Source organism: Temnothorax nylanderi, unplaced genomic scaffold (assembly GCF_030848795.1).
Source record: "Temnothorax nylanderi isolate EJ_2023f unplaced genomic scaffold, tnyl_v1.0 TNYL_tig0008_pilon, whole genome shotgun sequence".
Taxonomy (NCBI): Eukaryota; Metazoa; Arthropoda; class Insecta; order Hymenoptera; family Formicidae; genus Temnothorax; species Temnothorax nylanderi.
This window is the reverse complement of record NW_027249070.1, coordinates 2,590,717-2,604,801: the sequence shown is the minus strand read 5'-3', so window position 1 is coordinate 2,604,801 and position 14,085 is coordinate 2,590,717. Positions and strand designations below refer to the sequence as shown.

The 14,085-nt window shown below is 41.7% G+C and overlaps 3 protein-coding genes across 3 annotated transcripts in view; 1 reads left to right on the top strand and 2 right to left on the bottom strand.

The window, feature by feature from the left end:
- Positions 1 to 901, bottom strand: part of LOC139785450 (ATP-binding cassette sub-family G member 5) — a 39,174-nt gene extending 38,273 nt beyond the window's left edge. The window contains exon 1 of the mRNA XM_071724614.1: positions 560 to 901. The gene's annotated coding sequence lies outside the window, so the exon portion shown is untranslated. The remainder of the gene's footprint in view (positions 1 to 559) is intronic.
- Positions 902 to 1,237: 336 nt separating this feature from the next.
- Positions 1,238 to 10,169, top strand: Mkp3 (Mitogen-activated protein kinase phosphatase 3). Its single transcript, XM_071724646.1, has 4 exons — positions 1,238 to 3,142; positions 4,139 to 4,324; positions 4,510 to 4,752; positions 6,190 to 10,169. The coding sequence occupies exons 1-4, from the start codon at positions 2,755 to 2,757 to the stop codon at positions 6,564 to 6,566; spliced, it is 1,194 nt and encodes a 397-aa protein (XP_071580747.1). The 5' UTR covers positions 1,238 to 2,754; the 3' UTR covers positions 6,567 to 10,169.
- Positions 10,170 to 10,450: 281 nt separating this feature from the next.
- Positions 10,451 to 13,871, bottom strand: Plap (phospholipase A2 activator protein). Its single transcript, XM_071724592.1, has 6 exons — positions 13,561 to 13,871; positions 12,443 to 13,312; positions 12,014 to 12,344; positions 11,644 to 11,884; positions 11,110 to 11,546; positions 10,451 to 10,882 (listed from the first exon to the last, which is right to left on the bottom strand). The coding sequence occupies exons 1-6, from the start codon at positions 13,695 to 13,697 to the stop codon at positions 10,562 to 10,564; spliced, it is 2,337 nt and encodes a 778-aa protein (XP_071580693.1). The 5' UTR covers positions 13,698 to 13,871; the 3' UTR covers positions 10,451 to 10,561.
- Positions 13,872 to 14,085: the final 214 nt, after the last annotated feature.

Here is a 14,085-nt window from a genome sequence, read left to right as displayed (position 1 = left end):
TCTACAATCATTGTAATGTAATTCTGGCTCCTTTGAGATCTACACCCGATATTGGAGCACAGGTTTATATTAGAAGCCTATTGTGCGCTTCCATGAAGTCGGGATTGATCCCGCGAGACGGAGAGGTCATTGTTTCGTCGTATATATGTATATCCGGGAAATCATTAGTGTACCTCGTCGTACTACGTGCGCTGCACGGATTTAGATATACTACGGGCGAATTACACCATCGCGTAACACGCGATATCGTGACTTATCGATCGCGGACAGACGCCGCGACGATAATTATGTCCATTTACAAATAGACCCTGTATCCGCGACGAGGTCGGGAATCATTGAACGCCGGATAATATCGGTAATCCGGATATATACGTCGCGACAATTGCACGTTGCAATCGCGACAAGTCAGACACGTTCGACAATGAGCGTGACGGAAGAGTTCATTATATAGGCATACACGCGGTATATATGCGGTAAATAGATAACGGGAGGAAAGTGGTGATATTGATTCGATCGCGAGAGAGACGGAAGGATAGAGTAGGATCGAGGAGGAACTAACCTAACTAACGTGGGGTGACGGGATCGTCGATGTTCGGCCCTGTTGGCGGAGCAGCACGTGCACGCCAGTGTGCGTGCATGTCAGCGGGGTATCCTCTCTCTTTCTCTCTCACTCTTCTCCCCTCCTTACGCGGGTTGTGATAATACGCGCCCACGCACGCGTGAGAGAGCGCGCGCGTGCAGAACGTGCGGTGGCCCATTCCGCCGCCGGTGCCGCCGTTGCCGCCGCCATTCCCCTTCAGCGCCGCGAAGCCACTCCGAGCCGCTTCAACGGCGACTTCAGTCAGCACCGACCCCCGACCCAGCCTCTACCCACGCCTCGTTAATGGAAACATCTTTTGTCAATGAACTGACGTCAGCCCGCGCGGCGATTGGCCGGCCGCGCGGGCTCACGTGACCGCCGGCGAATCGCGTCGCGCACGCCGGCCGCGTCTCACCCCTGCGCGCGACGTACCGAGCGCCGTCGCTCCATTCTTCGACGAACGGACGTTTGTAAGGTGTGGCCTGCGACGAGTGAGCGCGATAGGACAAAAGTCGAATCAGTGAAAACAATAGGAGAACCCGAGAAAACGAGAGAGAGAAAGGAGAAGACGAAACAAGTAGAGAGAGAGAGAGGAAGAGCGCGGGAAGAAGAAGGCAGGCAGGTAGAAGAGATTCGTGACATACTTCAGATCGTTGCGAAGGCTCCGGCGTCCCTTCGGCCGAGGAATTCCGGATCTCGGAGGCGATGCTGGAGTAGCTGGAGGGACTCGGGTGAGAGAGCGGGAGGGAGGAGACGGTCGTCGACACGCCGGAGGTCGGAGTAGCAGTTGGTGGCCGATCCGATCCGATCCGATCCGATCCGATCGGACGGATACGGAAACGCGGTACGGTGGTCGCGGGAGCGTGAGCGCGTACGCGGTCCAGCGTGTGCGCGGTGTGCGTGACGGCTGACGGCGGGCCTACGCTCTGAAGGTGGGGGCGAAAGCGCGGCGCGGCGCGGCGCGGCGCGGCGGCGCGGCGGTTCGCGGTGCGCGCGCGAATGAACGCGCGACAAGGATGGAACGATCGGTGCCCGCGCGCGGCCCCTTGGGGGGGGGCGACGGGGCGAGCTCGCGCGCGAGCGCCCGAGGGTCGGTGAGCGCGAGATAGAGTGAGGAGCAGTGAGGAGCAGTGAGGAGTGAGCGCGGCGGTTGCGTACGGACGGACATGCACATGCATCTGCCGCCGCACGGGGCGCGTAAACGTTTTGCAGCAGCCGTGCCGTTAATTGGTCGCGTCGTCTTGATTCACGAGGAGATCGATAACCGGGACGAGCTGGCGGCGGTAACGGTGGCAGCGACGACGACGGCGACGGCGACGGCGACGGCGACGGCGACGGCGACGGCGACGGCGACGGCGACGGCGACGGTGGTGGTGGTGCTGGTGCTGGTGATAGTGGTGGTGGCGGCAGCGGCGGCGGCAGAGAAGCGAGAGGAGAAGGCGGAGTAACATACGCAGCGCGGCGTAGTATCGCAGGAAATGATGGCAACGCGTGAGAACCTGAGAACCCGTCGGTTCGTGCCGTCGACGGGCGAACGTCGCGCGCGATCGTTCTCCGGATGAGGCGTCCGGGGAACGCGTATCCGCCACTCAACTCCAAGTGCCATTTTCGTATCCAGTTATATCATATCCAGTTAAATATTAATCGCGGGAGACGCGCCTAGGGAGACGCGCGTGTGTGCACGCACCTCGCCACGGACAACATTCTCGGTTCGTTCACTCGCTTCTGTTGGAGAACGTGCGACAGGGCTGACGACTCACTCGGCTCCGAACGGGCGACGGGCCACGGGCGACGGACGTATAATTCTGACATGCGGGCGTGTTGCACCGTGGATTCGGTGGTATCGTGCTAGTTAGTTACCCCGGAGGCTTCTCAAGTGACAACGAGCGAGAATCGTCTTGACGGAGTAACGACGCTCCGACAGTTTTGTCCCGTTTATCGTCGATCGTTCGTCGAAGGCGCCGCGTCCAGCGATGACGGCACTTCGATGGTGCAGAGGCTCAAGAATATCTCTTTATTTATGGGAGAAACATAAACAGTGACCTGAACGCAACGTTTAGATTCGGAAGCTGCTGTTTGCGTGAACAGATTACAGTGGCGTTTGTCCCGGAGAGGACGCAAAGGACCACGAAACATAACGGTGCGCGAGGGTACAAGAGACTCCTGATAGCGAGATGCCTGATAGCGCAATGGAAGAGGACCTTCTCGGTCCGGAATGGTTGTTCGGTGAATTGAGATCGCAGGATGGTCCCAACAAGCTTCTTATTCTGGACTGTAGGGCACACTCCGACTTCTCCGATGCCCACATAAGAGGCTCGGTACCTCTGACCATACCCAGTATCATGCTGCGAAGATTGGCTGCTGGTAAAGTGGACCTCTTGTCCACGATACGGTGCTTAGATCTGAGAAACAGAGTGGAGATGTTTCTGTGCGGGGACGAGAACAGAAGGGGGACGTTTGTACTAATCGGCGACTCGACGGATGCAGGTCATCAGGGTGAAACGTTACAAGTTTTGAGCCGGAGACTTAAGAGCAGCGGTGGAAACGTTGCCGCTTTAATCGGTAAGGGAGATCAATTTTTACCCCATGAATTAATCCATTATAATTCGATTCCCAATTAGGATTGCGGATATAGTTTGACAATTTAAACGTTTGACATTTTAAACGCATCAGACGTCAAGTGTTTGTATTTGGAGTGCTGGAATACCTTCATTTGTTTTGTTCCCGAATGATAAATTGAATGTAAATGTGAATTTGAGGCCTGCAAACATACAAACCAATATCAATATTCCAATTATTGCTGAATTATTATGTTTATGACAATATTTTAGAAACCAATTTGTTGTAATTAATGGCGTCATTTTAATAGATGTTTCTAAATTTAACTATTAAACAGGACAGGATAATTGCTAATTATAACTCTGCATTCACATGATTTTGTTGTCACATATGTATGTGCGCAGGCAGCAATGGTAATTGTGGTATAGAAAGGCTTTCAGGAGTAACAGTCAAAGCATAGAGACTGGTTGTGAATGAAATATTGATTTATGTGGGAGGCATTCCAGTAGAGCCAGACACTTAATTCTATAGCCAGCCTTTATCAGGCTTTAGATAAAACTATTCAGTCATTCAACGTTTTGTTTTGACATGAGAAATTTACTGATTGCAAATGTATTAATACATATACATTGAACGCAAAATAGAAATATTGCTTTCTTATTTTATAATTTTGTTTTATAATCTTGTTAATAAGTATTTGAAGAAAATGCAAATGTTGAAGGGTTATGAACGTGTTTGTGTGATTATTAAAATTTTCTGAATGTTATTATATGCAAAATTTAATTTCCAAGTCAATTGATTAATGACGGGTTTATTGAAAATTTTAGCAAGTTATTGAATTGAAATTTGAAAATATTGACACTTTTTTTTATCGTGTGGAATAAAATTATCATATACATATCTTAAATTTTACAAATATACGTGTTAGAAAGTTTTTGACCAATTTAAATAGATTTTGATCTCAAATAATTATTATTACCTTATTATATTTATTTATAGGTGGTTTTGAAGCATTTAAAGATAAATATCCAGAGTGGTGCGAAGGTAGTCAAGCCACTAATGAATGTGACCCAGGTCAGGACAATAACGATGGTGAATTAATGGGCCTTAGATCCCTTCGAATATCTGCTCCACCAACCAGATCTTATTCAGATTCTGACAGTGACAGCACGTGTGATTCAATTGGTGAGCAGATATTTAGTGTATATATTCTTACTGTAGTTAAATAGAATCATGTAACGATAATTTATATTAATAAAAAACAATATAATACATAAATAATATAATACTATAATGTAAAAATAGAATATGATGATAGAGAAAAATGTGATACAATAATAATAATGAATTCGTGTTTCCGTATTCCACAGGTCCCGAGGAAGATAAAGATTTTCCGGTGGAAATTTTACCTCATTTGTATCTCGGTAACGCGGCCAATAGTGAGGATCGCGAGTCTTTAGCGCGGCACAGGATACAGTACATACTCAATGTGACACCGGATTTGCCAAACGTATTTGAAAGTGGCGGCTCAATAAAGTACATGCAGATACCGATAAGCGATCACTGGAGTCAGAACTTGGCTAGGTTCTTCCCGCAGGCGATTCAGTTTATAGGTGAGTGACAGCATGCCGATATGTGAAGCATTTTTATTGAAAAATTATGTAAATTCGAGTAAAAAAGAATCATTTTTAAAATAAATTGCTTTTTGTAAGCATGTTTGTAGGTAGTATATTTGTTTAACTCGTTACATGAAACGTAAAAAAAGCAAGCGTTTCTCGCAAAAAAGAAAATTCTCAGCTTATTGATTGGTATTTCATATTCTTAATCAATGAATACTTCGTTATCCACATGCGTGCTTCACTATAAAAATTATGCTAATAATAGTGATATATAATATCTAGAATTCAAGTAAAATATTTTGTGTGTCATATATCAGCAAAGAAAGATTTTCTTGATACAACATTTTTCACGTCCCATATTATTTTAACATACGTACATGAGAACGCGCGAATAATGTGAACTTTATTTACCGCATCGGAGCTTTTTCCGCGTCAAAATCTTGTTCTGACCGCTTCTTAAACAGGATTTCCTGTTTAAGAAGGTCCCCGCGCAGCTTCTGAAAGGGGCATTCTTATAAATAGGTTCGCCTAAATAGAAACTTTCCCACGTGGCGGGCAAGCCGCACTAGACAATTAAACAACGGATGTCCGGTTAGGCCGAGAGCTATACTTAAGCCTGAATGGCGAGGTTTGGCACTGCTATTGAGCCGGTCTGGCACTTTTGACTGTCCCGACGCATTGCAATGTTGGCAATCCGACTTTCCTTTGTTAGCACCATTTAAACGAATTCGTCATGATATATATACGCATTGTTTTCTTTAGCATTTTCATCATAATTTTCTAAGTAATGAGCATTGAATATATCGAAGAATAGTAGCTGACGTAATCGCTAATTAGTATCTCCCATTCATATAATCTTCATTGTACAGGGTGTCCCAGACCTGCCCTACCCAGGTCTGTTAATGGCAGATACCTGAGATCATTTTGAGACGAAAATCCTAATACCAAAATGCCGAGGCTATAATAGTTTTTAAATGAGAAGTGTTCAAAGAAGTTTTCTCATTTAAAAACTATTATTATAGCCTCGGCATTTTGGTATGAGGATTTTCGTTCACGACCTGCCGTGCCACTTGTCAGGTATGGCAGGTACCGGAGATCATTTTGAGACGAAAATTCTATTAGGATCTCAGGTATCTGCCATTAACGGGTGGCAGGTCTAGGACACTCTGCATAATAGCTCTCAAATAATGATGTTGCATCTCAATGTTTCAACAAAATTAATATTAAAATATCGTATTTTTTCAATCTTCCTATATCAATTGATTCAAGAAATCCGCGTTACGCACTTTGGAAAGGCATTATAAAATAAGCTTATATCTTGCTTATTGCGTATATGGCGAAATATGGCAAATAAATGTTAAATATCAGTGTAATAATTGATCGAGTTAACGACTGTAGGATTAAAATCGCGATGTGTCACGTATTTTTCAGAGGAGGCACGGAACTCAGATAAGGGAGTGCTGGTACATTGTTTGGCCGGAGTTTCTCGATCTGTCACGATCACCATGGCTTATCTCATGCACAAGTGCAGCCTCAGCCTGAACGATGCTTTCAACCTAGTACGTAGTAGAAAGTCTAATGTTTCACCGAATTTTCACTTTATGGAGCAGTTGCACAGCTTCGAGCAGGAGTTGAGGGACCGAGGGGGAGAAAACAAAAGTAACGACCAGAGGTGCATTGGAGCATGTCGACCCAATGGGCCCTGCAATTGTCCAGCGCCCAGCTTCCTGAGTCCCATTGATCTGGGACTCAGTCCCGACTCGGGAATCGAGTTTGACAGGTGGGCGGCAAGCACACCGGCCGAATGAAACGAACTTGGGGGTACCCAATACAAATTTTAGGTCTCTCCGTCGTACGCATTATCAGGGAAATCCTGATCGAAGGTTATGATAATGCGCTTTATCATTTTTGATATGCGAGACGAGCACTGAAGTCCGCCCCCTCCGCGGTATATTTCCAGATGAAATGGAATATACAGACGCGTTCGGGGAGTGCCGAGATGTAGATTTTAGAGGCATCCGACGCGCCGACACTTCCCTTTCGTAATTTCTCGTTTCTTTCGAGCCTCTCATTCCTGGTGTAGCTACATACAGCTACGTTTATTAAAGATATATAAATTATTTAAATTCTGATTAAATTGAGTTTTAAAAGGATTAGTTTCCAAGGATACGCGTGCGTATCGGAACACTTGTTTAATACTCAACGTATAGAAGAAAATATACGAATACCTTTGCCAAAATTTAGAGATAATTTAGGAATGAGGGGATTAATACTTGAGAAAGAAAAATATATATCAATTAGAAAAGAAATTATCTCTTCGTTAGACGATTAGCTTTTCAGCATACGCGTTCAGTAATAATATGCTTCGATATATTCCTGCAGCGACGATGCCTGTCTATCTTGAAATTTTCGTTTACGAAAATTTGGGCACGTTATGTTACGCCGTCGAATCACGCTAATACGATGCAGTCGTGTTGTGACTTAGGGAAAGAGTAAACGATATGGCTGTTAATGCCTTTCTGTAAAAAAAAAGAAGAAGCAACGTTTATAATGCTCTTTTCTGAATTGTTGTGGCAGCAAAGGACATTGAAAGTATTTTGTAAACGAGATCCCGTAATTTCTCATCGCGCAACAGTCGCGCAATTGTAATTGTACATTCTGATGTTATGCTTCCAAGTTTTGAGAAACCTTTAGCGTGTATGATTGTAAACGGTATGCGAGATATATCGGATTCAAGCACTGTGTATTTGCGAGGTAATAATGCATACCGCCATACCTCAAGAGAGCTCTAGAACATATATATACACAGTAAAAAATTTTGTGTCAATGGAAGTCCACTCTCAATTTTGTGTTAAAATAACTCATTCATCGTGTTATTTTTTACATTTAGAAATGTTATATCGACATTTATAACATTTCTAAATGTCAAAAATAACACGATGAATGAGTTATTTTAACACAAAATTGAGAGTGGACTTCCATTAACACAAAATTTTTTACTGTGTATATGTATATATATATATTTTAATACTTCTTTCCCCAAATCCTTCAATTAATGAGGCTGTGTTTATTTTACTGCAAGCGATATTTCATGCGCGAAGTAATCTCTAAACGACGAGTTCCCACCAGGCAATTAAAAGTAGTCGAAGATAAACATCACCGCTTAGTATGCTAAGTTTTGTGGTACAAAATTAAGGGAGGTTCTATACACACAGGGGCGAATTTGAAGTTTCACGCGAGCACGAAATCGATAAAAAGAAAAAAACGATGATTTACTCGTGATATTCGCGTAAGCTACTAAGAAAGCGCAGATATTTTCTTTCGGAAACTAGTATTTTTAAAGTCTGGCTCAAGTAAAGGCCGAAGTTTCGTTCAACTGATTCTTAAATCCGCCACTGAGCTTCTACTCAACTATAGTTTGTGTAAAAAGTAAAACTCGAGATTTGTAACGAGTAATTTTCGATGTAGTTTTTCAACACACTATAAAGTAACTTACATCGGGTAATTGCCTCAATGCATTCTGACCTTCGAAATGCGCGAAAGGTATATGCACGTCGCCTCAGGTACATATGCCAGTAACTTAAGTTTAAGAGAGGACAACACATCTTAGGAATCAGTGCATTTCTGTAGGGCATTCCGAATCTCTCTCTCCTGCTCATAAGAAAAACTAGGCTTGTCACTGGTTTTAACGGAGTTAAAGGAACTTGCGTCCAAGTTACTCAGAAATGGTGCATGAAGGCGTTACTTTAAAATCTTGTTCTTTATCAATTCGGAAGGCATGGTTTTGAAGAAATCGCTAAAATTTAAAAGAGAATTTGAAAGAATTAGTATGCTATTATTAATAGTAGGTATATTTAGCCTACTAAAAATGTTTGTAGAAAGGTGCTCTGATTTTTTTAAAGATCTTATTTTATAAAAATCTTAACATCTTGTATCGTTACATCACAGCCCTTGATGAGCCAAAGCTTTCAATATGAAGTCCTATGTGGACTCTGATTTCCTCATTGGTTTCGTCACAGTTGATTTCTTGATATATTTATATGTAATGTTTAAATGTTTAAATTACAGTTTTTTATTAATTTCGTTTTAACTATTGTTTTTTTTTTACCTGAGATAAATGTTACTATAATATTAAAGTAACGCTTTCAAATACTCGGAAATTGATCTTATTGTCAAGCAGACTCCGTCGTCACTGTTACATACAGAAATCTGAAAGATAATGGTTCCTGCACGTTACATTTTTGCATCAGAGCAACTTCGGATTTTTTACATAGATACTTTTCTACACGAGGACGTTGGGCCTGTGCATTCGTATGAAAACGCATCTAGTTATACATTGCTAGTAATAACTCGTGCGCTAAATTGGATTCTGAATTGTATGAATCAGCACTGTTTCTATTATCTTACAGATCTCAGATATATATTGAAAGTTATTTTTATAAAAGAAAGAAATGCATTCACATTCCCGAGCCAAAATGGCCTGACACTGTAACTATCTTTCATCTACTACTATATGTATCGTTCATTGAGCATAATTGAAGTTAATATGAGTGTATACAAATGAATGTTATTTTTGGTGTAATAATTAACTGCAACAGTTGCGGTAATTAATAACTCGTGGCTATTGCGGGAGTAAATTGATATATAACTATCGAAATATATATATGTATATACATATATATATATATATTTGACGTTAATGTAATAACAATATTCTACTATTACACTGTTGTCTGTTGTATGTTTACTGGGTGCGTGTGCCCGAGAAATTTAATCAAATATATGTGTATATTATATAAATTATTATTTTATATTCATCGTTGTATATATATTTTAACTAATTTTCATTAGAAATACAACTTATCTTACTTAAACTGTAAGTAATCGATTGTCACTTAAGCAGGTCATTTACATTCCATGCAGGTAACTTTGTCTCTTACTTTCCAAATTTGTTCGACGATATGAAACGAAATAGATATGCGTTGTACACATTTCTACGTTGAGATATTATATCTGCCATGGTAATAGTAATAATTAATTCAATTTCTATTATCTGAATGTGTAACAGTCGTTTTAATTTTTTTCTATATTGCAAACACGTTAATTAATTCATTTTTGTACTTCTGATGTAAAATCGATAATAAAATTTGGAGAAATAATTCCTTCGAATTTTGTGTTATCGATATATATTATAAAAATATGTATTATGTATCTCTTGACAACATGTTCGTTTACTAAGGAATATTTATGTATGCTTTACGACAAAAGAAATTAAAAAAGTACGTAAAAGCACTAAAGCACATATCATTTTATCTTAGTCCCGAAACAGTCAATATGTATGTCGAATAACTTTATCTTGGTCAGTTGTAATGAATAATTGAGCATAAATAAATAAATTGTTAAGATATTAATTTAAAACTTTAATTGTATGAATTTAACCAATAAATTGCGTATATATTGGATAAATAGAAACTATATTTACAGGTACTGCTAATCTTGCAAAAATATAGTGTAATTTAAAAAAAACCATATAATCTATATATAAAATTATATATAGATACATCTTTATATATTTCGCAAATGTAGAATAGTGTAACCGTTGTAATAAGATACTTATTTATTTTTATTATATAAATCTATATTTTTTTGGATGTTCTATATGGAGGGGCATAGTATATCTAAATGATGAATGTTAATTGTAAAAATGTATTTATTTCTTATGATTGAGCAACCGAGCTGCAAAACATAGATACACGTGCAAAGTTTTTTTTTTCATAATTTTACAAGCAGCGTATCCCACTGCTTAGAGAATTAAATCGATAATCTGTTTGGAACAGTTTACCAGTTTGTTTGACGTATTGAGATCGCTTTCTGATAGAGTTCTAAGAACACTCAAAGCAGTCTCGGATTGTCGCACAGCATTAATTAATTCATTACGATCATTGGGATCTAGTGTAGCAGCTAATAACGTTCCTAGTCCAACTAAAGCTCTGAATATTGCCTCGGGTTCATGCAAATTAGGCAATATAGTAAATAATACATTTAGAGCTCTCGTTCTACCAGGTGCGTCATTATATTTACTTAGCGCTACAATCAGATTTAATATGTAAGTCGATATAGCAACCTGTAATATAATATCGCAATTTGTAAGCTCATCCTTTTGCAAATCTTACACCGTTTCCGGTTTTTCATGCAGGAAGATATTACTTCATACATACATAAAGTATAAAAGTATATAATATTTAGAGAGTTGCATTTATAACGATTATTTTATCAATTATTCATGCGATTAGGCCCTCGTAAATCTCTCTTTCATTTTTAATTATTATTTTAATAATTGGTGTGGCATACCTGATTGTGTCTATCTCCAAAGGACTGTAGGTCCAGCAGAGACTTGAGTATCTCATCCTTATAATCCAAACCGAGTTTTTCTCCCTTTTCATGCTGGAACATATTGGCTATCAGACGGAAGGTGAGCATTCTATTGCAGCGAAATGCATCGGATTTTATGTGTCTTTGTATGACTGGTAGCAATTCCTCCGTACATAGTTGATCGTTTACTTCTTTGTGAAGTATGGCGAGTCTCGCTATATCGAGAACTGGGAACACCATGTCGTTCGGCCAATCTACAAGACTCTTCAGTGCGCCGATAGCGCTGGTCCTAACTTCCTCGGACACTTCATTACAATTTCTCATAAGTTCATTTATTGCATCCTCCTTCTCCTTTGGTATTTTATATACATTTTCTTGTTTAGTATCCAATTTAGAATTTAACTCGTGTAACTTTCCTGCAATTAATTTTATAAAAGCGTTACTGACAAAGAATAATGCAAAATTATGTTGCATTTCCATTGTATCTAATCATCTTAAATAAGTCTCAATTACCCAAAATAGCAGTTAAATTTGCCTGTTCAAATTTTAAATACCTCGAGTGAGGTATATAGGAGGGAGATGCAGGTGTGTTGGAAGAACTAAATGTTGATGATTGTGCACTAACATCGGGTGTACTAGACGATGTTCCTGATACGGGAACGTATCGGTTTTCTCCTGTAAAAGGATCTACGTATTGCGATCCAGCATTTAAAATGGGGGCTGGCTCAGAATTCTTTACTATGAAATTTGCAACCTGAAATATACAAATTTCATTCTCCTTTCAGATTTGCTATTTTATAAATGATTTTTTAATAGCAGTAAATAAGATTACATTTATAATTAGACATTATATACAAAATTAAATACTTTTCAAAATTTGTACCTGATCTAAAAATAATTGACTGAGATTATTGTCATGAAGAAACTGTTGTGCAACATGCCAGGGATCTTGGCCCTTATTATATGGAAGTTTCAAAGGTGGCACACCGTCTTGTATGTCGACTGAAAAGACATAATCGTATTCTATGCCATTGTGAAGTTGTTTTCCGGAGGTGGCCGCGGTACCGCCGGACGCACCCATCACGTCACCAATTTTTATCCATCGTTGTTCGCTTTGCGACCAACTGTATGCCCTAACTGCATCCCCTTCGTTTACTATTTTTGTTTGGCCATCTCTCTGGCCAGGCTGTAGGAGAACTCTTGCATCTGGCAAACTGTACATAAAAATTTATTACAACTGATAACAAGTAAAAATAAAAAAAATATAACGTATGAATAAAAGGTTATTTTATTCAAAATAAAGGGTACTTACTCCTTTATGCTGATGTCTCCGATTACCTGCTGTGCATTCAGAGTTGTATTCGCTACTTCTTTCTCAAATGCCTCCAACGTTTCCGCATTTGCGTATCGTTCGGAATCACATGAGAATATCCTAACGGCCCCGTCAGAACTTCCGGCAACTATATCGCCATTCGAGAACAAAGCAATGCTCCATATCGATTGCGTCGGTAGAACGATGGTTTGCTGCAGTTCCGCATTAAACCATATTCTAATAGTCCTGTCTTCTCCAGACGAATAGACATATGTACCATTCGGGATAGCTGCTATACTATAAATATAATTCTCATGACCACAATAAGAGCCTAAACAGGTCCCAAGCTTGGCGTTCCAGTGCCTTATAGTGGCGTCGTTTGCGCAAGTCAGAAACTCGTCCTCTTTAATATCAACTATATCCCGAACGCAGTCGGTATGTCCCGTTAATTTGTGTTGCACCGAACCATCCCTCGACCATACTATTACCAATTTGTCCGCCGATCCACTTATTATATTGCCGTTCGATAAATCTGCTACGCACCATACCGCGGCGGCGTGACCCCCAAGGTTCAGCTGCGGTTTACTCAAGTCTCTCACGTCCCATAACTTGGCAGTGAGGTCCCAGGAACCCGAAAGAAACGTACCCTCCTTCTTGCCGGTCTTTAAACTACATACATTATTCTGGTGCGCCGTTAATGTATGCGCAGGCACCGTTTCATCCGCCACATAGACACATATGGTGTTGTCGTTGCTGCCGGTGATGATGTAACCCTTGGGATCTCTCTCCGACGGATTTATAACGCACACTGAACTGACAAAGTTAGTATGGCCCGTTAACGTCGCTGTTTGCTCGTACTCGTTGCCTCTCCTGCAAAAATTCTAAGCGTCAGTGAGATGTTTTAAACACGGTGTATCACTATACGGTATAATCCCCAACAATTCAACGCAATTAAAGGTAACTCTTAACGTCAACATTCAGTTTCAGAATCCTGTCCATGTACGTCTAACCTCGCGTACACAGAGGAACGTGTTTCTTTCTCTTTTAACGGCTGAAAGGGATCGAAAATCGGGAAAAGGTCGAGTTCCTGTGGGAATATCTACGTGCACTCTACCAACCCGGTCGGTTTCCACACACGCGCCGTCTTGTCCCGGGAGACGGACACGACGGTGCCGTCGAGGAAGGTCGTCACCGCTCTCACGTCAGCGCTGTGGCCGAGCAGCACGTTGCTCAGCTTGTACGGCGGCTTGCTCATGCTGGCGCGCGATTCGTGTCCGTTTCTCCGGTCGATTTCCGTTAATTTCGCGAGACTTGGCGAGGCTCGCGCGACACACGATCACGACGTCCACGTCCACGACCCACTCCTCTCGCCGCGCGCTCCTTTGTTCCGCAATCCGCGATCAGCCGCGATGACCGCGCGGGGCGCGACACGATGACAGACGCAATCGGAGTCGCGCATGCGCGCGGCCTCGTACTCCGCGGCCCGCGCAACCGGTGCGGCACGGCTCGCGCAGGCCGCGCAGCCGCCATCTTGGTGTCGTTCGAAAGCGCTCCTCCGTGCTCGTCGGATCGTCCGCGTTTCTCTCCGTGCTTTCGCACCAAGAATTTGCGTCGCGCTTGTAAAAGAGGTACGTCCCGAGCGT